Source organism: Sciurus vulgaris, assembly GCF_902686455.1.
Source record: "Sciurus vulgaris genome assembly, chromosome: 15".
Classification (NCBI taxonomy): domain Eukaryota; kingdom Metazoa; phylum Chordata; class Mammalia; order Rodentia; family Sciuridae; genus Sciurus; species Sciurus vulgaris.
Window position 1 is genome coordinate 25,872,312 of NC_136476.1, and position 22,047 is coordinate 25,894,358.

Sequence of the window (22,047 nt, forward strand, 5' to 3'; positions counted from 1 at the left end):
GGAATATTTTTAAGTTAATTATTATTATTTTATTTTTAGGTGATTCCCCCTAAGGAATGGAAGCCAAGACAATGCTATGATGACATTGATAATTTGCTTATTCCAGCACCAATTCAGCAGATGGTCACAGGACAGTCAGGACTGTTCACTCAGTACAACATCCAGAAAAAAGCTATGACCGTGAAGGAGTTCAGGCAGTTGGCCAACAGTGGCAAGTGAGTAGATTTAGTTTGCTATTTCTATTTCTTTAAAAAAAGAAATGAACATAATAAGAAACCAAGTAGACAGGGGAGCTTATAATGAAAAGAAGGAGATTCATGTATAACATTTCAGCCCTCATTTAACTGTTTCTGCTTTTTGCTCATTAGGTGGTTGTTTACTAACCTTTTGTTTACTGTTATGGAAATTACTTTACATTTTATTATTTATAATACCTAGGCACGGGCTCTGCCACTGAGCTACATCCCCAACTCTACCATGAGCTTTTGATTCATCTTGTGTTGGGCAAAATTTTCTTTGTGTGACAGTGCTAAAACCTCACACACACACACACACACACTTATAATTTGATGGAGGTCAGGAATCTAGGAGTGGCTTAGCTTGGTGGTTCTGGCTCAGGGTCTCTCATGAGGTTGCAGCCAAGATGTTGGCTGGGTCTGCTTGTCATCTGAATATTTCCTGGAAGAGAGTCTTTCAGAAGTGCTCCCCTTATGAGGCTATTGGCTGGAGTCCTTAGTTGTTTGTCAAATGGACTACTCCTCATGTTGTGGCAGATGGCTCTTCCAGAGCAAGTGATCCAAGAGAGTGTTAGCAAGATGAAAACCACAGTATCTTCTCATGACCTGTCCCAGAAGCGGCACACTATCACTTCTGCCATATTTTGTTTGTTCCAAGCTAGTTGCTAAGGGGAAGAGAATGAAATTCTACTTCTTGAAGGGAAGACTAATGAAGGATTTGTGAATGTATTTAAAAATTATCACAGTTAAGATTATTATTGTGGTGTAGTTAAGGCCCTACATGACAACATTAATATGACAAAACCAAACTAAATCAAACTCAGAAGGCCAACAAAAAAGCATAGTTGTCCAAATTCCTGGATGGGTGTGAATGAGAAGGGAAGGCATTGGTAGAACCTCATTCTTTCAAATTTCATTGAAAATGTGAAACTTTCATTATAGATGGAGTTCATTAGCATTCAAATTCAGAATTATAAGTACAATACAATTGAAGCAAGAAAATGGGCATTTCCTAATTGTTTTCTAGTAAACCGTTTACTGTATTCTGTTGTCCCATTTTTAGTAACCATTTCCAGTGTTACTCTTAAAGTGTTGATAGATCAGTTCATTGAGTTGAATTTCTATTTGCAGCTTTGAATAAATAAGTAGTATCATGAAAACTAAAATACACTTGAAGTGATAAAAATTATTAGATATTAGATTATGAAGATTGACTTATTAGCAGAATTTACCTTTCTTGGTATTCTGGAGTTGAAAGATGATTTTTAAGCATAGTTTTTTTTTTTTTTTTTTTTTTTTTTTAAGTAGTGGAATCTAATATGAGGAATTGTCTGAAAAGTTACTTCTAGATTAAATTTTATTTCTTTCAAAGTTAACATACCTTTTGGTTTGGATTGATTTATGATAATTGTTATAATGTTAAAATACCTTTGCAATTCTTATTTTATATTTCCTATGCCAGTTTCATGTGGAAATTCCTTCCTTTCTTCCGTACTTCCTTCCTCTTTCCCTTCCTTCCCTCCTCTCCCCCGCCCCCGTCCCTCTCTTCCTTCCTCCCTCTTCATCAGAGGTTGAACCCAGGACCATTCAACTACTGAACCACATTCCCAGTCCTCATTATTTTTAAAAATTTTGATACAGGGTCTCACTAAGTTGCTTAGGTCCTCCCTAAGTTGCTGGTGTTGGCTTTGAACTTGCCATCTTCTTGCCTCAGCCTCCTGAGCCACTGGGATTATAAGTCTCTGTGCCTGGTGCTGGAAATTTATTTCAAATGCCAATGGAATGAGTTTCTGTGCTCAAGGCAAGGCTTTTGCTATCTATGCAGAACTCACATGATCTTCGTGTTTGTTGCAGAATGATGCTGAGACTGGAGTAATTTTCATGGGGCTCCATTCATCTGTTTTTCTTTAGTACCTTACCTTTTTCTTTTAGTACCTTATACCAAGTACATACTGTGCATAGTGTAAACTGAGGGGATGGTATACTCATGTGGTTGATAACACAACATGGTCCAAAGAAAATCCGAAGACTTTCAATATAGCTATAACAAAGAAACTTATAGAGCTGATTAATGCTCTTTGTTTTGTCTACGTTATTGATCTGTACTTCCTTCTTGGCACAGAACTAAGTGCATTATACAGTTATCTGGTGATTTTCTCAACAGCTCAACTGTTTTTTATCTCTGTTTTACAGAGTAATAACTGAGTCCCAAAATAATGCATCTTCCTGACTCTGTCCAGGTTTATGTAGCTTGATTGCAGTACTAGGAAATGAACCTTGGATTCCACGCATGTTAGGCAAGCACTCTTACATTGAGCGCTAAACTACATTTCCAGCCTTTTTAAAAGTTTTATTTTGAGACAGGGTCTTACTAAGTTAACCCAGACTGACCTCAAACTTGAAATCTTCCTTCCTCAGCCTCCAATCACTGGGATTGCAAGCATGTATCCCATGCCCGATTTCTTTATATAGTTTTTAATAGCCAAATCTGGATTCAGATCAGGTAGCCTCGTCCTGGGGATCACCTCTTTTTTTTTTTATTAAAATGTTTTTTATTTTTACAGACACATTTTGATTCATTGTATACAAATGGGGTACAACTTTTCATTACTATGGTTGTACACTGTGTATATTCACGCCATTCATGTAATCATACATATATATAGGGTGTTACTGTTTCATTCTACTGTTTTTCCATCCCTACCCCCTCCCACTCTTTTTCCTCTACACCATCCAAAGTTCCTTCATTCTTCTCCCCCTCCACCCCCCCTCCCTCCATCCCCCCTCCCCCCATTGTTATATATTGTCATGCACTTATCAGAGAAAACTTTCGACTGGGGCTCACCTCTTAAGAGTGTGCTACAGAGAGTAAAAGGTTCTGGGTGAAAAGGTGTGAAAGAATCAGTTGTGAGGGAATTGACAAAGAATTTGTAGAACACCTGTGGTTATTTAAGAGTACATTAGGGATGAATTTGTACCCAGAATTCATTAGAATCAGGTATTAGGCAAGTGAATTGGTCACTTTTCTAGTTTAGAATCAGCATTTGTTTCAGATATTTAAAGATATTAAGATTTGATCTCTCTTTTTTTTTTTTTTTTTTTTGGGGTGCTGGGGATCGAACCCAGGGCCTTGTGCTTACAAGGCAAGCACTCTACTGACTGAGCTATCTCCCCAGCCCCAAGATTTGATCTCAATGGACAATATCAAACTTTAGATTTCTCTTTCAGAGTTATGAGTTTGAACAAATTGATTCTGATTTGGTATAGTGATAGATTCTGTAAGTCTTCTTAAATAGTGTAAGGCAGTTTAAGGCTTCAGTTTTCAAAATCCAAGATTTTCTAGAAGTCCTAATAAATGACATTTCTGCTGCCTTCTCCTTTCTGCTGTCCTGTGATCTGTGCTCTGGGGAGTAGGGATGTGCATCTGTTTTTATCATCTGATTCTGGCCTCTGGTTAGCTTGTATCTGGAATTCCTGGTACTTCTGGAGCCTGTGAATAGATGGGGTGAAATAACGTCAAAGTAAAGTTGCTTTCATGCCCATTCTTTTTCTTTTTGGCTGTGCAATGAGATTCTAGTGTTCTGGGTAAATCAGTCAGTTGTTCTGTATTTCAAATAATGATCAAATTAAGTTGTTTTGTATAATATAGCTAGCCACTTTTTGTTTTCTACTCTAGTGAATGTAGATGTAGTCAATATAAAATATTCATTATGCTTTATACTGCTAAACAACTATTTTGCTTTCTTTGTTTTCTCAATTTGTTTCTTTGATTTTTCTCCTGAGGAATTTTTTTTTTTTTGCTAAATTATTGCTAAAAATTCAGAGAAGTAAGTTCTTTAATTCCTGTGTGAGAGAACCATTAATATTAATGATTTGATATACTTTTTTATGACCATTTAATGTACAGTTAGTACTTTTTTACATCAACAGGATCATAGTATACATATTTATCTGTAACCTGCTTTATTTGCTATGAGCAGATTTTAATTTTAGTACATAGAAATCTATTTTATGTTCAATGTTTTTAAAAACTAATCATTAATTGCTAGGTGTTAGCTAGTGTTTTCAGTTAATGTTGAAGCAAATATCCTGGATAATCTCTTGTGGTATATTTATCTTTGTGTTAGAATGATTTCTAGAGTTGGATTTTAAAGTGAAGGGTATTTCTTTTTGATTTTTGATATTATGCTGAAAAATTATATTCTGGAAAGGTCATGCCAGTATATACTTCCTCTTCAGGTATGTTAAGAGGTCTCATTTTTTCCCTACCATAAATATTTTAAGCATTGCCAATTTAATATCTGAATAGTATCTTATTCTAGTTGTTTTTTTTTTTTTTTTTTTTTTTTTTTTTTTTTGTACTAGGCATTGAACTCAGTGGTGCTTAACCACTGAGCCACAACCCCCACTTCCTTTTTTTTTTTTTAAATTTTATTTAGAGATAGGGCCTCACTGAGTTGCTTAGGGCCTTTGCTATGTTACTGACATTATGTTTGAAATTGTGATCCTTCTGCCTCAGCCTCCCAAGCTGCTGGGATTATAGGTCTGTGTCATAGCACTCAGGCTTACTCTAGTTTTAAACTTTGTTGTTAGTGAGGTTGTCCTTTGTCGATTTTTCCATAGGCATTATGTCTTTTACATAATTCTTTAACATTTTTTTGTATAGTTAAGTATTTTTAAAAATTAAAATACTTTCTTATACTAATATTTTGTTTCTATTATTGATATGTTAGTGAAAATATTCTTACTAATAAAGACTATAAAGTGATTATATAGAGTTATTTAGGAATATTGAGAGTATTCAAGTATCTGTAGCATACATTTGTATATTTGTTAGATTTGTATATTCGTTTATCTGTTAGATTTGACAGCATGAGTGTCTGTTTTGGGAGGATTTTGTTTAGAAAGTGTTTTGTTTCTCTTTAGATGGGTAGGAAGACCCTTAAAATTGTCTTACTGGTTGGTACTTTTTTTTTCATGTTTACAGATACTGTACTCCAAGATATTTGGATTATGAAGATTTGGAGCGCAAGTACTGGAAGAACTTAACTTTTGTGGCACCTATCTATGGCGCAGATATTAATGGGAGCATATATGATGAGGTATATTTATGCTTGTAGTAAGTTTTATAAAGGATCATTTGGTGATACTGTTTTTATTACCATTTTAGATAGCTAAGAAGTAGTCATTTGTTGGACTTTTAGGTGATCCATACTTCAACATTTATGAGGAAACATTCATCAATAGGATTTTTGTATCTGTTAATTTTCTAAATTGAAGCCAGCTTATTATACAAATACCTGCGATTATTGAAAGTAACATATTATGTGTTTATCTGGCTGGTCTATACATTACATTAAAAAAATTTAAGCACAGGGACATTATAAAAATGTTCATGAAACAAGGAATATTATCTTACTGTCACCTTAAAGCAAAAATAGAATTTTAGATGTATTCTTCTAGACCTTTCTAATCATCTAAAAGTTATATTTGAATAGGCTTATATTCTTTTTTCCAAAAATGAATTGTAAGATTTTTCTTTTTTTTTCTTTTTAATATATTTGAGGTGTTGATGAACCTTCATTTTATTTATTTATATGTGGTTCTGAGAATCAAACCCAGTGCCTCATACATGTTTAGGCAAGCACTCTACCACTGAACAACTACTCCTCCCCCTCCCCCCTCCCTCTTTTAAATACATTATTCTTGTCTTTCTAGACATTTTTTCAAGGCCATGATCCATTCTACAAGATTTAATCCTTTTTGCCTCCTCCTGATTATTTTAAAACTGTGTGTACTAGTATTTTCTTTTTGAAATTCCCCTTCTGTTTTATTTTGAAATATATTACCTACCAAAAGGTGGAAGTAGTGCAACACAAAGCTGGATACCCTTCACCTAAATTCACCAGGTATTTCCATTTTGCTACTTTTGCTTTATGCTTCTCTTTGTCTCAGCTTTCTTTGTCTCAATTTCTTTGTTTTTCTCTTTGCTGTAGCATTTGAAAGTTAGTTGCAGGCATTATAACAGTGATTCTTTAAGTTGATCAGCAAGTGTCTTTTAATTATAAGACAACTTGACATTTATATTTATCACCTTATATAGGATATATTCATGTCCCTAATTTTCCAAACAATGTTATTTGTAAATGTTTTCCCCCCGCAATATAATGGATGTAGTCAGTGATTCCATTTTGCAATTAATAAGTGATTTATGATTGAGATTTAGGTGTCCTAACATACTTTTTTGTACCTGATAGATTTGGTATCTCTTGTTTGTGACTTACATTATTATTATATTAATTTTTTTTTTCTGATACTGGGAATGGAATCCAGGGACACTCTACTACTGAGCTACATCCCTAACCCACCCCTTCCCCTTATCTCCCAGTTTTTTAATTTTAAGTCTTGCTGAGTCTTGGTGAGTTGACTAGGCTGATTTTGAATTTGTAATCTTCCTGCCTCAGCCTCCTGATTCTTGGATTACAGTGTGTGCCACTACTGCTAATTTTAAAACCTTTTTATTTTAAAACATGAGCTTTAAAGTATATAAAACATTGTTATTTGAATCTGGAATGCCCCCCAGAGGCTGATATGCTGAGGACTTTGTCCCTAATGTAGTCCTGTTCAGAGGTGGGGCTTTTGAGAAGTGTTTGGATCATGAGGTCTCTGACCTCATCAGTAGACTAATTCATTGATAGAGTTATATTTGAATATTCTATTGGAAGGTGGTAGAAACTGTTAGGAGGTGAGGCCTAGTTGGAAGAAGTAGGTCACTGAGGTCATGCGGTGGAAGAGTAATAACTTTTCCTTCCCCTCTCCCACCTTCCTTCCCTCCCCACCTCCCCTTTTCCCTGTCCCCTGTGCTTCCTGGCTGCCATGAGGTGAGCACTTTCTCTCTACCTTCCCCTTTTGCCATTTCTGCCTTGGAGCCAGCTGACCATGGATTGAAACTTTGGAAACTGAACTAAATTCAATCTTTCCTCCTTTAAGTTGTTTTTCTCAGGTATTATGTCACAATGATGAAAACCTGGCTATTACAAACATAAACTTAGAACTTCATGAATTTTTGCAAAAGAGAACACCCATGTATCTATCACTTCTGACATGAATGAAAAAATACTGACACTCTAGAATTTTCTACATGCCCCATTACCTACCATAGGCTCTCCTTTTCCTCCAAAGGTAACTACTATTCTGAATTCATAGTAATAATTTCCTTCTTAACAGTACAGCTCATTGTGGGCTGTTTCTGAATTTTATATAACTAGAATTATATAATGTATGTTCTTATATGTCTAACTTATTTCACACCTTTTTACATTTCTCAGCTTCTGTATTGTGTGTAGCTGTAGTTCATTTATTCCTTGATATCATTTGATTATATGAATACAGTTCTGTTGTTAGAGGTCATTTTGGATGCTTCTAGTTTTTACTTTTATGCACAAAACTTTTATGACTGTTCTGTATATGTTTCCTGGGGCATAGAATAGATTTCTATTGAGTGTATCAATAGGGAGTGGTCATAGGGTACACACATGGTTGGCTTTTGAAGAAAACTTTTTTCTAGTTTACACTTCCTGTAGTAATGTTTGTGGGTTCCCATTGTTTCACATTCTAACAGTATTGTTAGCCTTTTGATTTTTAATCATACCGTTGGGTGTGTGCAGTAATGTCTTGTATTTTTAATTGTGTTATATTTTTTCTTATGTTGATTGGCTATTTAAATTTCCCCTATAAAGAAGTCCCTATTGAGCTTCTTGTACAATTTTTTTCTTTTTTGTCTTGCTTTTCTTTTTTGATTTATAGTCTTCTGTATATTCTGGATGTGAGGTGGTACGATAGTTTCAAGTTTGCCATATAGATTTTGTGAATACTATTAATGAGTAAACCAATTTTTTTCTTACTTTTTTTATTTTTGGTACCAGGGATTGAACTCAGGGGCACTTAACCACTGAGGCCACATCCCCAGCCCTTTTTTGTATTTTATTTAAACAGAGGGTCTCGCTGAGTTGCTTAGAACCCTGCCAACTTGCTGAGGCTGACTTTGAACTTGTGATCCTCCTTCCTCAGCCTCTAAAGCTGCTGGGATTATAGGTGTGTGCCACTGTGCCCAGCTTTTTTTTTTTTTTTTAAAGTAGTACTGGGATTGAACCTAGGTTTGCTTTACCACTGAGCTATATCCATCCATTTTTATTTTTTATTTTTGCCACAGTGTCTCATTAAGTTGCCCAGACTGGTGTTGCCTGGCTGAAAAAGCCATTCTTTCTTTTTTTTTTTCTTTTGGTTCTGAAGATTGAAGCCAGGGGTTCTGTGCCAATGAGCTAGATCATTAGCCTTTAAAAAATGTTTTGAGATAGTGTCTTGCTAAGTAGCCAAGGCTACTGGATTGTGCCGCCTGGCCATTGTTTTTTTATTATTTTTTTTTTGAAGGTAACCGAACCTTAGATAACACTGGGATTTACTGTTGTTTCTGTTAGATGAAATGATGGCTTGATAGCTATGTAATTTTTTTAAACTTACCAAATTAAGGTGCACATTGAAATGTGTAACAGGTGAAATAACATGAGGTCTTGGATTTGTTTGTTTTTGGTACCAGGACTCGAACCCAGGAGTGCTTAAGTATTGAACTACATTTTTAGCCCTTTTTTAAAAAAATTTTTTTTCTTCTCATTTTGTTCTTTTTAAAAATTTCTTTTTTTTTAGTTTGAATATATTCTGTATATGTTTATATATATTCATATATATATGTTTATATTCATATATATAAAACAAGTATTAAAATAAATTAAATAAAAATACAAAACTAAAGTATATTAATCAAAAATGCTAGAGATGAGAAGAAAAGAGAAATAGGAAACTGTATAAATTTCCATGTACCATTAAGGTCACAGTTAAACAGTGAAAAAGAATTTTATGAAAGAAAAGAAAAAATATTTTGATGAAAACTTACAGAACTCTTTTAGTTCAAACTATTCTCAGCTTCTCTTCTCAGCAGTTTTAGGTGGGAATCTTCTGTAGTGTGATGCTTCACCCTCTGGATAGCTGGAATGAGAGATGTAATCCCGTAGGCCCAACTCCTTGAGGCAGGGTTTAGGCTTGGGCAGGCTCCATCCTCTTCACTGAGTCCTAATTGGTCTGGAGATTTTAAATCAGCACATCTCCAGCTCCTGGTACTTGCTGGTCCATGCTGGAGGACTTTAATGGGTTCCACTTCTGTGGTGGGGGAGACAATTCTAAATCGCTATGTCAGCTGCAGACCACACATATCCTCCTTTTGGGTTCAGTCTTCAATTTCTCCTGCTCCAGCCCGTCTGAGTTCCCACCTAGATTTGTCTCTCCCAGCTGGTCCTTGTAGAACAGCTGCTTGTCTACTTTCTTGGTTTTATGCCATAGAGCAGCCAGGAACTGCTGCTCTAAATATTAATCATAAAAATATTTTAATATTTGTTGTATCTTGGATCTGTACTCTTCTCATTTTGAGGCAAGGGTTTGCCAAGTTTCTGAGGCTGGGTTTAAACTTTGATCTTCCTGCCTCAGCCTCCTGAGCAGCTGGAATTGTAAGCATGTGCTACTGTACCCAGCTTGGACATGTTTTTAAAATACTTCTGAAAATAAAGTGGGATGGATATAGAAGATTGGTAAACTATTTGTAGTTAAAGATAGATGATGAATACATGGTGTTTTAAATATGTATATATTTAAAATATTAAAAATTAAAGTTAGAAAAAGCAGTCCATCTTCCTTCCCTTTCTGAATTTTTCATTAGTATAAGGTAACTTTTATGTGGAGAATTTATTGTTTATTAAAGTTATTCACACTCATGTAGGAAAATTGGAATATATAGAAAAATATGAAGAAAATAAAATTATAAGCTTATCAAACATACTTTTCTTTTTTTTCTTTTTTTTCTTTTTTATTTTTTTTCAAACATACTTTTCTGTAATTTTCCTTGTGGTCTTTTATATGGGTATGTGCTTACATATATGGCACATGTTTGCACATGTATGTTTCTCAGTGAAGAACCGTGTTGGTTTTAGCAATTTTTTTTGCCTTTAAAATATTTCTAACATTGTTTTCCAGAGGCTCATTTCAGTTTATTCCAATGCTATCTTGTGTATTCTACCAGTTTCAAATTATGCCTTTTTTTTTTTTTTTTTTTGGTATTTCAGTTCCAGGTCTATTTTTATTCATTTATTCTTTAGTGATAACATAGCTCTTATAGGTTTAAAATGTTACTGAAATTAATCTTTAGGTAAATGAGTATGTATTTGTTGTGAATAGGCAGGACCAAGTTTTGTAAACATTGTGGTAAAGGTGGGGGCACAAGAAGGAGCCAAAGTGTGGCTTTTCTTACTTAAATTTTGGAAGGGTGTGCTAGCAAGCAGAACATGTAGGAATCATCCATGATAAAGGCAAATGGTAGTGGTTCTATTAGAAACATTTATGTGGGTCTGGTGTTTTAGGTCATGTCATTCACAGGACTATTTCAGTTTGTGTTAGCACCAACCATATCTAGATAAATAGTTTCAAATAATACTTTGTATTAAAAGGTACCTTACAGAATATGGGAATTCTAGTGGCATGGATGAGGCAGAATAAACACTGCTGGCATTTTATACTTGATGAAACTTGGTACCCAAAGATGTTACTGCTTTTCCAAAGTCACAAGTCTAATAAAAGGGCTGCTGCATGCTTTTATTCACTACACCAGTTTTAAAGAAGCAGTTATGCATTGTCAGTCTCATACTTGTGGGAATGTGTCAAATGACATATTTGTCAACTACATATTGACCCTGAGCTAACAGTCTATTTTGTACCTTCTCCATGGTTTCTTGCCTGTGGTACCTTGGAAAGTGTTCAGTCCTCTGAGAAGAAGACTGAACTGAGGAATCATCTGAATCCTGGCCTGAGAAGTTGCATAGCTGAGTGCTCTAAAACAAGATTAAATGATCTAGGCTTTATTTTTTTATTTTTTCAAACCTCCCATGCTTAGGATCACTGACCCCTTTCTTTCTTTTTTCATATGTAATGAAGAAAAGCAGCATTTTTGGGACCATTTTCATAACAATTGACATAAAGTGTCCCACACTGACTCTCTGTATTTGATAGTGAAATGGCATAACCATTGACTACAGATAGGAGTTTGATGGACTTTGGTTTGCTGTGCTTATTGATGTACTGCTGATGTTTGAAAACTAGTTACTCATTGGCTTACACACTGACTTTAGACTTCAGTTTGACCAACTTCAGTTATTAAAATCAGATGAACAGAATCCAGGGGTTTTGTAAACATGCAGGTTTGAAACATCCTTATAATTTATAGACTTCAGAGCTGGGAATCTGTCACTGTAATGGGACCCGTAAGGCATTTTATAGAATTTCTGCAGTCTCTCAGGGGGCATTGTGCAGTTCCTGAGCTGGGTTGACATTTTAAGTGCTTCCGTACCTAAAAAAAGACATGAGAGAGTATTTTAAAATATTACTGATAAACAAAACCTATCACACTCAAGACTCTTAAATTCAAACATATGAAGAAGAGCTTATGTTTGTTCCCTTGGAGTAGATGGAGAATAAAAAAAGAAATATTGTATTAACAGAAGTGATGAAGAGTATGATACTAATGATAACTGTTCGGAATGTTCGAAATCATCATAATGGGTGTGCATTGAACAAGCCCATGCTTTGTTTTTCTATTGACTGTTCTATCTTTACATTTTTTTTTTTTTTTTTTTTTTTTTTTTTTGCGGTGCTGGGGATCGAACCCAGGGCCTTGTACATGCAAGGGAAGCACTCTACCGACTGAGCTATCTCCCCAGCCCTTATCTTTACATTGTTTAGTTTTTCGGTTCAGTATTTAAATTGTGCTAAGAACTGATATTTTTTTTTCCTGGTTTAAGGCATTATTTTGAATGGAATTATAGAGTCATCAAAATGTAGTTAAGTTTTCCTCCAAATTTCTTGCAGTCTTAATTGTTGGGAAACCATAACCCTTTTTTTTTTTTTTTTTTTCTGGTGGGAATGGGAATTCTTGGAAAGCGTGTGGTCAGGTAAGAGAGTTTATTCAGTATATGAAGATGTAAGGATCCAGAATCTTGAGGGACAAAAGGGCAATAGATGTAATGAGCGTGGCCATAGAGGCAAGTGTGGTATTCTGTGGAGCCTAGAGGAGAAGCAAGTAGGGCAGGCTTGTGTTGCAGAACATTCTGGTGGAGGAAGGACATCTCAGCTTGGCTTAAATAATTGAAAACAGAGAGGGAAGATGAAAGTAGGACCTAGGTACATTTGAGGGCAAGACCACACCTGGAAGTTTCAGTATTTTTACTGAAATTAGAGGCTGTTGGCTGAGCAGGGGCTTGAGGAAATTGGGACAGACCTGAAATAGTGGCTGGGGACAAGGAAGAAAGGGACTGCCTGAGGCCTGCCAGGGCTGTGGGACTGAGCTGTGTGTCTGACCCATGGCATCACAGTGGCCTTTATTACTGTGTTCCAAGGCTGCTGTTTGTTTCTTAGCACCTGGCAAATCTTTTTTTTAAGGGGCACAAAAGGTACCAGTCTTGGGTACAACCCAGGAATTAGGGATGAGAGTGTTCATGAAGCACTAGTCCAGAATAGAGACCCATGATAGGAAGGAGAGAAAGGCCTAGAAACCCCAGGATTTGAGATTTGCTAGCTCTTTTATTCCGCTGATTTTACTTCTTGATTTCCTTCAGTTCTACTAAAAAAATCTCAGTGAACAGCTTGGGCATGGTAAAATAGCACAATTTAAGCAAGTTGTTCTTTTTTTAAGTTGAAATCCCAAGACTATCAAAGACATAGGTGACAAAACTAGCCCTTGGGTATATGATGCAGAGCAGGGTTTTTGTAATAAAGTTTTACTAAAGCACAACTTTGCTTGCTCACTTACATATTATATTTGGCTATTTTTTGAATAGTTATGACAGAAATCCTATGGTCTTTAAGACCCCAAATATCTACTCTCTGGACCTTTGCAGAAAGTTTCCTAGCTTCTTAGAGACACAGATATTTATTCTTGGGGAAGACTATGCAAACCCTTTTTTGAAATAGACTGGATATAATTAAAATTCTGAATGTTCTCATGAGAATCAGATTCATATAAATTGAATACATTGATTAGTTACAACAATGAAATGTTTGTAAAGTGTTTGGGGATTTCAGGAAACTTCTGCTGTTGAACAAATTCTTAGAGCTGCTTGTGGTCCTGGGGGCCCCTACATGGTTCTTTGGCAGTAGTACCCTAAGTATAACAAACTTAAGACCTCGGTTTTTATTTGTTTATGTGCATGTGTGCGCACATGTATATGTGTTTCACTAAGGCCACAGATGAAGAATTTAATTAGTCTGGACATAGTGGTGTACGCCTGTAATCCCAGTGGTCGGGGAGGATGAGGCAGGAGGATGACAAGTTCAAAGTCAGCCTCAGCAAAAGTGAGGTGAGGTGCTAAGCAACTCAATGAGACCCTGTCTCTAAATAAAATACAAAATAGAACTGGGGATGTGGCTTAGTGGTTGAGTGCTCCTGAGTTCAATCCCTGGTACCAAAAAAAAAAAAGAATTAGTTTTTGCTGATTGTCTATACATGTAAGAAATTATCCCTAGATACATGGGAGCTTTATGAAATAAATCATGACACAGAGAAAGTTTTTAAACTCTGGGATGATAAGATTTGCTTTAAGGCCACAAGAGTTAGCAGATTCTGTAGAAAAGATTTCTGAGATGACCAGTAGCCATATACATCCACATCAACCTTTGAAGGCAGGATCTGCTTTGTTCTCCGAGAGCTAGGAATAGACATCAGCATTACCTGTGTACTGCAGTGATAGAGTAAGTTGTCAGTCTTGTGTTCTCTGCTCTTTTGGCCTGTATTTTAGCAGTAGCTCATAGTATAATGGTGATCCTCCTAGTGATAATAATGCTTCATTAAATTCAGGTTTAAAATGGAAGTTCCACATGCTTTGCAGAAGTAGCCTCTTATTTTCATAATTGACAAAACTAGAAGGATCTTTAAGTGTATTTTCTGCGTTCAGAAAAGTGTCCTTTGCAAGATTTTCCCTTTGCTGAGTGTTAACAGTTAGCTGCTTCCCTAATCCTCATCACCCTCTTCTGTCACCCAGACTTTCTGATTCAAATGTCTCATGTTGTAACAGGCAGCACAGCCTTCAATGGCCTCTTTGATCCAATATTTTACACCATGAGTTTAGCTTATCCTCATTGTCAGAATCCCCACAGAGCAACTTAAGCCCTCTTTGGATGCTAACTGTCCGGATATCTTTCTTTTCTTTGGAAATAAAACTATGGGAGAGCATTTTCCTCAAGATTTAAAATTCCTTTGAAGGTAACCATCTTTTATCAGTTTTCTGCAGTTTTCAGTTCAGGGGAGGAAGATAACTGCACTCTATGGGAAGGGCAGCTGCCTCACCCACTGTTGTTGGCTCTGCCAGATCATTTTTCCCTTGTTTTGTAACTTCTTCAGTTTGCATCATCATTTTCTATCCTTTCTTGGTCTCTAATGCTCATGTTCCCCTCTGGCTTCACTTTCTTAGGAAACATTTTCACCAGTAATGATGGGAAGAAGGTAGCATTAATGCCCAATACATCTAACATGGGTAGGGGACATAATCTTTTTGGAAAAATAGGTTTGAGATATTGATATTGATCTAATTCTATTACTAAGAGTTGTATACAACTGAAATGATTCTGTTGGTGAATATTATCACAGAGAGTTTTTGATTGGACAGTGAATTTGGGATAAAAAATTAATTACAGAAAGTATTTGTAGTAGGACCCGGTGGTGCACGTGAATCGTGAATTCAGAGGCAGCCTCAGCAAAAGCGAGGCTCACAAAGAAACTCAGTGAGACCCTGTCTCTAAATAAAATGCAAAATAGGGCTGAGGATGGCTCAGTGGTTGAGTGCCCCTGAGTTCAATCCCTGTACCCCCTGCCCCCTGCCAAAAAAGAAAGTATTTGTAAAATGAAGGGTACCTGTATTTACCTATGTGACTGTTTCTTCTGCAGTAGACTCTTGAGTCCAGTGATGATGGGCATCATTTCTCATATACTGTCTAGTCCAGGCCTAAACATAGTATGTGCTACCAAAAATGTACCTAAATAATTACAGAATTGATGAGTGCATGGCGATGGAGAAATTAGCCTAGGATTATTTTGTGGAGTTTCCTGAGTGTTTTGGTTGTTTCTATTAGTCTTAGAGAACTTTTTGAAATTATTGTAGTCAGGAAATGATAGAATTGATCAAATGTGATCTGATAAAGGACTTTTAGATGGATTGGGTGTAGCAAGAGACTTGGAAAGGAGTTTTGGATAAGGAGGATGAGGAAGGAGGATGAGGGGATGAGGAAGGATATGATAGTTTCTTGTCCATTTTTTGTATTTTATCTAGAGTCAGGATCTTACTGAGTTGCTTAGGGGCTTACTCAGTTGCTGAGTCTGGCTTTGAACTTGCAATTTTCCAGTCTCACTCAGCCTCCCGAGCTCCTGGGATTACAGGCTAGCATTACCGCCCCCGGCTTAGGTAGATTATTCTTATTTCTTGTGTTAAAATTTAAAAGTAAAACTATTTAAAATTTTTGATTCATTAAAAAACCATTATATACTAACACGAACATTTTTATAAAAGATGGCTGTATATTGCTAAGACAATAATTAAGAAGTCATGTTTTATTTTTAAAAATCTCTTATGTCTAGCTTAAAAGAATGCTGGATTCTTCTTTTTCTTTTTTTTAATTTTTATTTGGTTCTGGGGATTGAACCCATGGGGTGCAAGCAATCTCTGAGCCACAACCCGAGCCCTTTTATATTTTATTTAGAGAAAGAGTCTAAGTTGCTTAGGACCTCCCTAAGTTGCTGAGGCTGTGTTTGAACTTATGATCCTCCTACCTCAGCCTCCCGAGCTGTTGGGATTACAGGTGTGTGCCACTGCCTGGCGACTGCTGTATTATTACATGTGCTTCTCCATTAAATTGCTTAGAGGCCTTGAATTTGATATCCTCCTGCCTCAGTCTCTGGAGTAGCTGGGATTGCCGATGTGTGTTGTCATGCCTAGCTTGTTTTTGCTTTTAATTTGTTGTGGTGTCACACATTATATAGCCTCTGGAAATGCCCCTTACACTCATGCAAGAATAAGTGTGAAAAAGGCAAACAATGATGTCATGGTGTAATTATGGAAGTAGTTCTGATGTGTAGATTGTCTGACAGGATTTGTGTATTGTACACATGGTACCCAGATAATACTATGAAGATGGCTGCTGTAAGAGAGTTAGTGATTTCTGTAAACTTACTGTACATAGATAATGCAGAGATTTGAAGTAAGAATGGTATTCTAGCCTCTTTTGTTGACCTTCAGGTAACTCTATTTCCTATTATCTTATCTGAAGAACTAGTCTCATTTGGAGAGAGTGGTTCTCAAACTGGAAGTCATGGAGTCCTTTGGGGGAGCATCTTGTCATGTATTCTATCAGATAAATCAGACAAAATTGTATAAGCAGAAAACATATTTAAATGTGAACTCATGTCTGCATCTCAAAATATATACAATATTTTAAAGAAATTGTATTTCCAATATTTTCCTTTAATAATGATTTGCTAACCTATTGTTTTTGTCATTTTGAGGTAATTTACTAATGGATAAGTTAAAGAAAATTAAAAACATATTGTGTCAGATCTTAAGATGAAAAGTTTTAAAGAGAAAATTTTTTTATAGTTGTTGATGGGGAGAATGTCTTTATTTTATTTGTTTATGTTGTGCTAAGGATTAAAGCCAGTGCCTCACACGTGCTAGGCAACACTGAGAGTTTGCGGGGGGGGGGCAATTTTTTTTTTTAAATTCTTGAGCTGATTGAATGCCAGGTGAGATTCTCCTGTTTCAGTTTTTTTTTTTTTTTTTTTTTTTTTTTCACTCTTTGGTGTGTGTATGTATGTCTTTGTGTATGTGTATTCATATACACACACATATTTAAAGGAAAAATTACAAAAAAAAATAAAGGAAAAATTACCTTTTTGTTAGTGTAGTCAATACTAAAAAAATGGAAGGTATTATATTAGAGAAGAAAATAAAATCATTCACGGAGGCCTTCAGAGACAACTGACAGAATCTTTTGTACATTTCTTCCCGTGGTTTTTTTTTTGTCTACCAATGGTCTATAATTGAATTAATTTTTTTAGGGTACTAGGCATTGAACCCAAGGAATTTTGCCAATGAGCTACATCTCTAGCCCCCTTTTACTTTTTATTTTGAGATAGGGTTTCACCAAGTTGTTTAGGACCTCATGAGTGAGGTCCTTGCCTTGAACTTGATGATTTTCCTGACTCAGCCTCCTGTGTGTCTGGGATTACAGGTGTGTGGTGTGGAACTGTGCCTAACTGTAATTGAAATTTTTTTTTGTTTTTCCCACATTTTTTGAAAAATATTTTTAGTTGTAGATGGATATAATACCTTCATTTTGTTTGTTTATTAATTAATTAATTAATTAATGTGGGACTGGGGATCAAACCCAGTGCCTCGTGTGTGCTAGGCAAGTGCTCTACCGCTGAGCCACAACCCCAAGCCCTTTTTTCCACATTTTTAATGGGTACATTATATTTGTATATAATGGTGGAATTTTTGTTACATACTAGTACATGCCCACAATGAAACAATATAATTTGACCAATTTAGCATGTAATTGTATTTTTGTATGTTTTGTATTTTTCAAAACAGATGGGTTTTTTTTTTTCTTTTCCTCCTCTCATTTGAACACGTTGTGAATGTCTTCCCTTGATAACTATTCTTCAGTGTGATGATTGAAAGTTGTTCTCGTTTGTTTTGTTTTCATTGGTGTTAGGATGGTTTTCACTGTTGGAGGAAAACAGAGACATATACCATGAAGAGGGATACAGGTGGGATTTGGAGGCAGGGATGGTATGATAGTATCTTATCTGTGTCCACAAGTGTAGGGTCTGGAATAGTCCATACACAGTGGGGTGATCAGATAATACTAACCTAACAGAGTAGCTGCTGGCCATAGACACTGACTGACCTCTTATTTGAGCTATTTATTTGCATCAGTACAACCTGTCTTTGCCTCAAAGTCTTTCTCTGTAAAGGGAAGAGGTTGAATTAGAAGCTCTCTGAGGTTCCTCCCAGCTGAACAATGTTTGTTTTGTGATAGGCATCATTTCTTTAAGGTGAACTTAACTTCAATAGTGAATTTTTGTAAGTTCCATATTTCTTTATATTATAATTTTCTTAAGAGCCCCTCTATAATGAATATGTTGGCTGAGGTATGGGTATCTTTTCAAATGAAGATTTTGGTTATCTAGCCTGTAGATGACTATTTTTTTTTCCATTTTCTGCAATGGGATTACTTTAATGCCGTGGTCCACCAGATGGTGCTCTTGGACAACAAATTAATCTAAGGCTGTGGTTTTCCACAAGTAAAACAGTTTAAATCGTTTCAGTTCATCAGGAGAGTTCCTTTCTATTTTATATATTTATCATGTCACGATACCATTTATCCTGAAGTAAAGAACTTTGAAAGCAGAACATTAACTCTGTAAATTTCACATGCAAGGAAAACATATTATCATCCTAGACACATTTTCGGGCAGAGAGAGGACACTATTGGCCTGTGGGATTGTGACTTTCAGATTTTAATTACGTAAAGTATGCCTTATCTGCTAGCATATTATGGCTGCTTTGTAGTGAGTGAAATCTTAGCCTACATGACTGAATTATGCCAGGGGAGATGATTGGTAGTGCTAACTGATGTTGCATTCAGAATGTTGTATCAGTTCTGGAAGCTCAGTTAGAGCCATGAATATAATTACTGTGAATACATTCCTGGTGTACTTGTAAAAAAGTTTTTCTGAGACATTGAAAACCCTGGCTTATAAGCATGTTTAAGTTCGTTAGATACTATTGGATTATTTTCCAAAGCTTTTTTTTTTCCCCTTGTGCTGGGGATTGAACCCAGGACTTCACACATGCTAGGCAAGTGCTCTACCACTGAGCACCCAGTATATATGCATTTTAAAGACACCTTTATTAAGCTATAACTTGCATAACAGAAATCACTCATGTTGGGTGTATAATTCAATTATTTTTGTGCAACCATTGATAATCCAGTTTCAGAAAATTTCCATAGCTCTAAAAACTTTCTCATCTATATCATTCTCTTCTGCACTTGATATTCAACTTATTGCTTTTCAGTCTTATGCCTGTAAAATACCTCAGGTGAATTTACATTTCTCTGATTACAAATGATTTAAAGTATCTTTTCATGTCTTTATTGATCATCAGTGTTTCTGCCTCTATGAAGTGCCTTTTTTTCCTTTTAAGATTATTTAACTTTTCTTATTTATTTATTTATTTTTTGTATTCTGGGTACCAAAACTGCCAGTTACATTTGTTGAATTATTTGCTGTAGTTGGGACTGTTCCATATTTTGGTCTCATTTATTCTTTTTTTTTTTTCATTTATTCTTTTAATGAAAAAGCCTTTTGAGTTCAATGTAAGTTATTTTACTAATCTTTTTTCTTATTTATTTATTTTTTTCATATCTTACATCTCTCTTAGGACTTTGATTAGATTATATCATAGAATGTTAGATGTGCTATCCTTAGTGTAGCTTAATTTACCTTTCAGCTTTCTATGTCTTTTGTCTTTTTGTACTTACTGTGTCATTTCCTTAATTTTATCTTCTGATTAACTACTTCTCTTGCATAACCCTTTGGTTGAGTTTTTAGTTTAATAATGTTATATTTCTTTTCTTAATGTCACCCCCTTTTTTCAATTGGACTGGTCATTCCAAATTTGTTTTTTACTTGCTTGTCTTTGTGATTCCAATTTTTATTTCTTCAAACATTTCCATATTCTTTAGTTTCTCTCTGACAGTTCAGTATCAGTAGTCCTTCTGGGGAGGGGCAGACTAAATGATTTGTTAGTTGTTTCTGTTAGTTTTCTCCATTGTTGGCTTGCCTCCTTGTATGCACAGTGATCTTTCCTTGTATGCTTAGCTTGATCTTATTTTGTGGAAAATTTCCAGATTTAAATGAAGAATATTTTTTCTTCTGAGAGGATTGGAGTTAACTTCTCTCAGGGACCAGGGACTCTATTCATCTCAAACCCTTAGTGGTCTAGGCTTAAGGCAGGAAACCCAAGTTCTCTGCAATCTTTTTATTTGACTGATATTCCCCTCCCTTTTATTCTGTCCCCCACACCTTTTTCCCTTCATCTTCACATTTAAGGTGGACAGTCTGTTTTTTTTTTATGCCCACTCCCCACCTTTGGCAGAACTTGTTTCTTTCAAAACTTGCTCTATGTTGGTTAATGTTTAGAATACTGGAAATAAAGAAAGCCGTACTGTAAAATTATAGTTATTTGGTATATAAAATGCAAAAGGGAACATAGGTCTGTCTTAAAAGTAAAGAGTTTAGAGAACATAAAACATTTTTATGGAAAGGAAGAAGCAAAAAGAGCTATCATGTCAAACATTGTAATTAACTTAAAAGCAAAATTAATTCCACATACTTAGTCTTTATAAAGCATGGAGCAATGCTTTCATTTTACTTATTGAAAAATACAGTTTTCTTTTTGTTCTGGTACGTGGCACTGAAATTCAGGAGATCTAAGAGCTCATGGCTTTGTTTGGAAATCAGCCACATGGGTCTAATATCGAAGGAGTTGAGGATGAAGGTTGGGAATTGGGGAGGAAATGAAATGTGGGTTAGATGTTGATGTTGCTAAGGATGTAATATAGATAGAGTGATGGCAGTGAAGGGTGGAAAGACTTGAGTGAGATAACAGGCTAGGGGTTAGAATTAATTTTGGGTTACCAAGGCCCTATAGTTTGTCTCCTTCTACATGGAAGGTACTATAAAAATATGGTTAGTATGAATTATGTGTGTCAATTTATCAGTTATTTTTCTATGACTGTCCAGGCTTTTGTATAAAGAAAATGAGAGTATACTCCTTGAAATAAGTAAAATAGAATGGAGAAAATCTTGACTGTTTTGTGTCTTCAGTTAAAGTGTTTGACAGTGGTCATCCAGGACCCCTTTTGTATTCTCAGTGTTGATCCTGTAGCAACTTCTCATCCATAAGGGGCAAATATTACAACTCTTGGACAAAGCAGAAAGTGCTATCAGGTTGCTGTTGGTGGCTTACAGAACTGTCATCAGTGGATTTGGCAGATGTACCTAGCAAGTGGCTGAACTCCGATACTGGCTCCTTAGCACTTTGCTGTCTTGAAGAGACTCCTCTTACACAGTTTTGTTCAGGGCATAGCTGGATCCTGGATTATTATTATTCATTTTGACATAATTATAAAAGCATAGAATATAATTTAAGTCAGTCTCCAGTACTTCCTCTTTCCCACCCTTCCTCCCTACCCTCTTTCTCTTCTCTCTACTCTCCTGGTCTTTTTGTTATTTACTTATAATTTTTTTTTTTTTTTTTTTTTTTAAATTAGTATCTTGGACTGGGGTTGTGGCTCAGTGGTACAACGCTTGCCTAGCACATGTGAGGCACTGGCTTGGATACCCAGCATCACATAAAAAAACTAAATAAACAAAATAAAGCTATTAAGTCCATCTACAACTAAAAATATTAATAAAAATAAATTGGTGTCTTGTGGATGTACATGATGGTGAGATTCACTGGGTATAATCAATTATACATGTACATGGGAAAGTTAGGTCAGAATCATTGCCTTGGTCCTTTTTTAAAATAAAAATGTAGACAAATTTTCCAAAATGTTTTTACATGTACTTGGAAATCCTATCTTTGCAACTCTTCCC

General features: G+C 35.6%; 1 protein-coding gene across 5 annotated transcripts in view; it reads left to right on the forward strand.

Moving 5' to 3' along the window:
* The window catches only part of KDM4C (lysine demethylase 4C), a 381,526-nt gene that overhangs the window by 50,835 nt on the left and 308,644 nt on the right, over positions 1-22,047 (forward strand). For all 5 annotated transcript variants that reach the window (XM_079113020.1, XM_079113019.1, XM_079113015.1 and 2 more), the window contains 2 exons: positions 40-215; positions 5,224-5,338. In XM_079113020.1, coding sequence (XP_078969146.1) covers positions 40-215; positions 5,224-5,338 — 291 coding nt within the window. The remainder of the gene's footprint in view (positions 1-39; positions 216-5,223; positions 5,339-22,047) is intronic.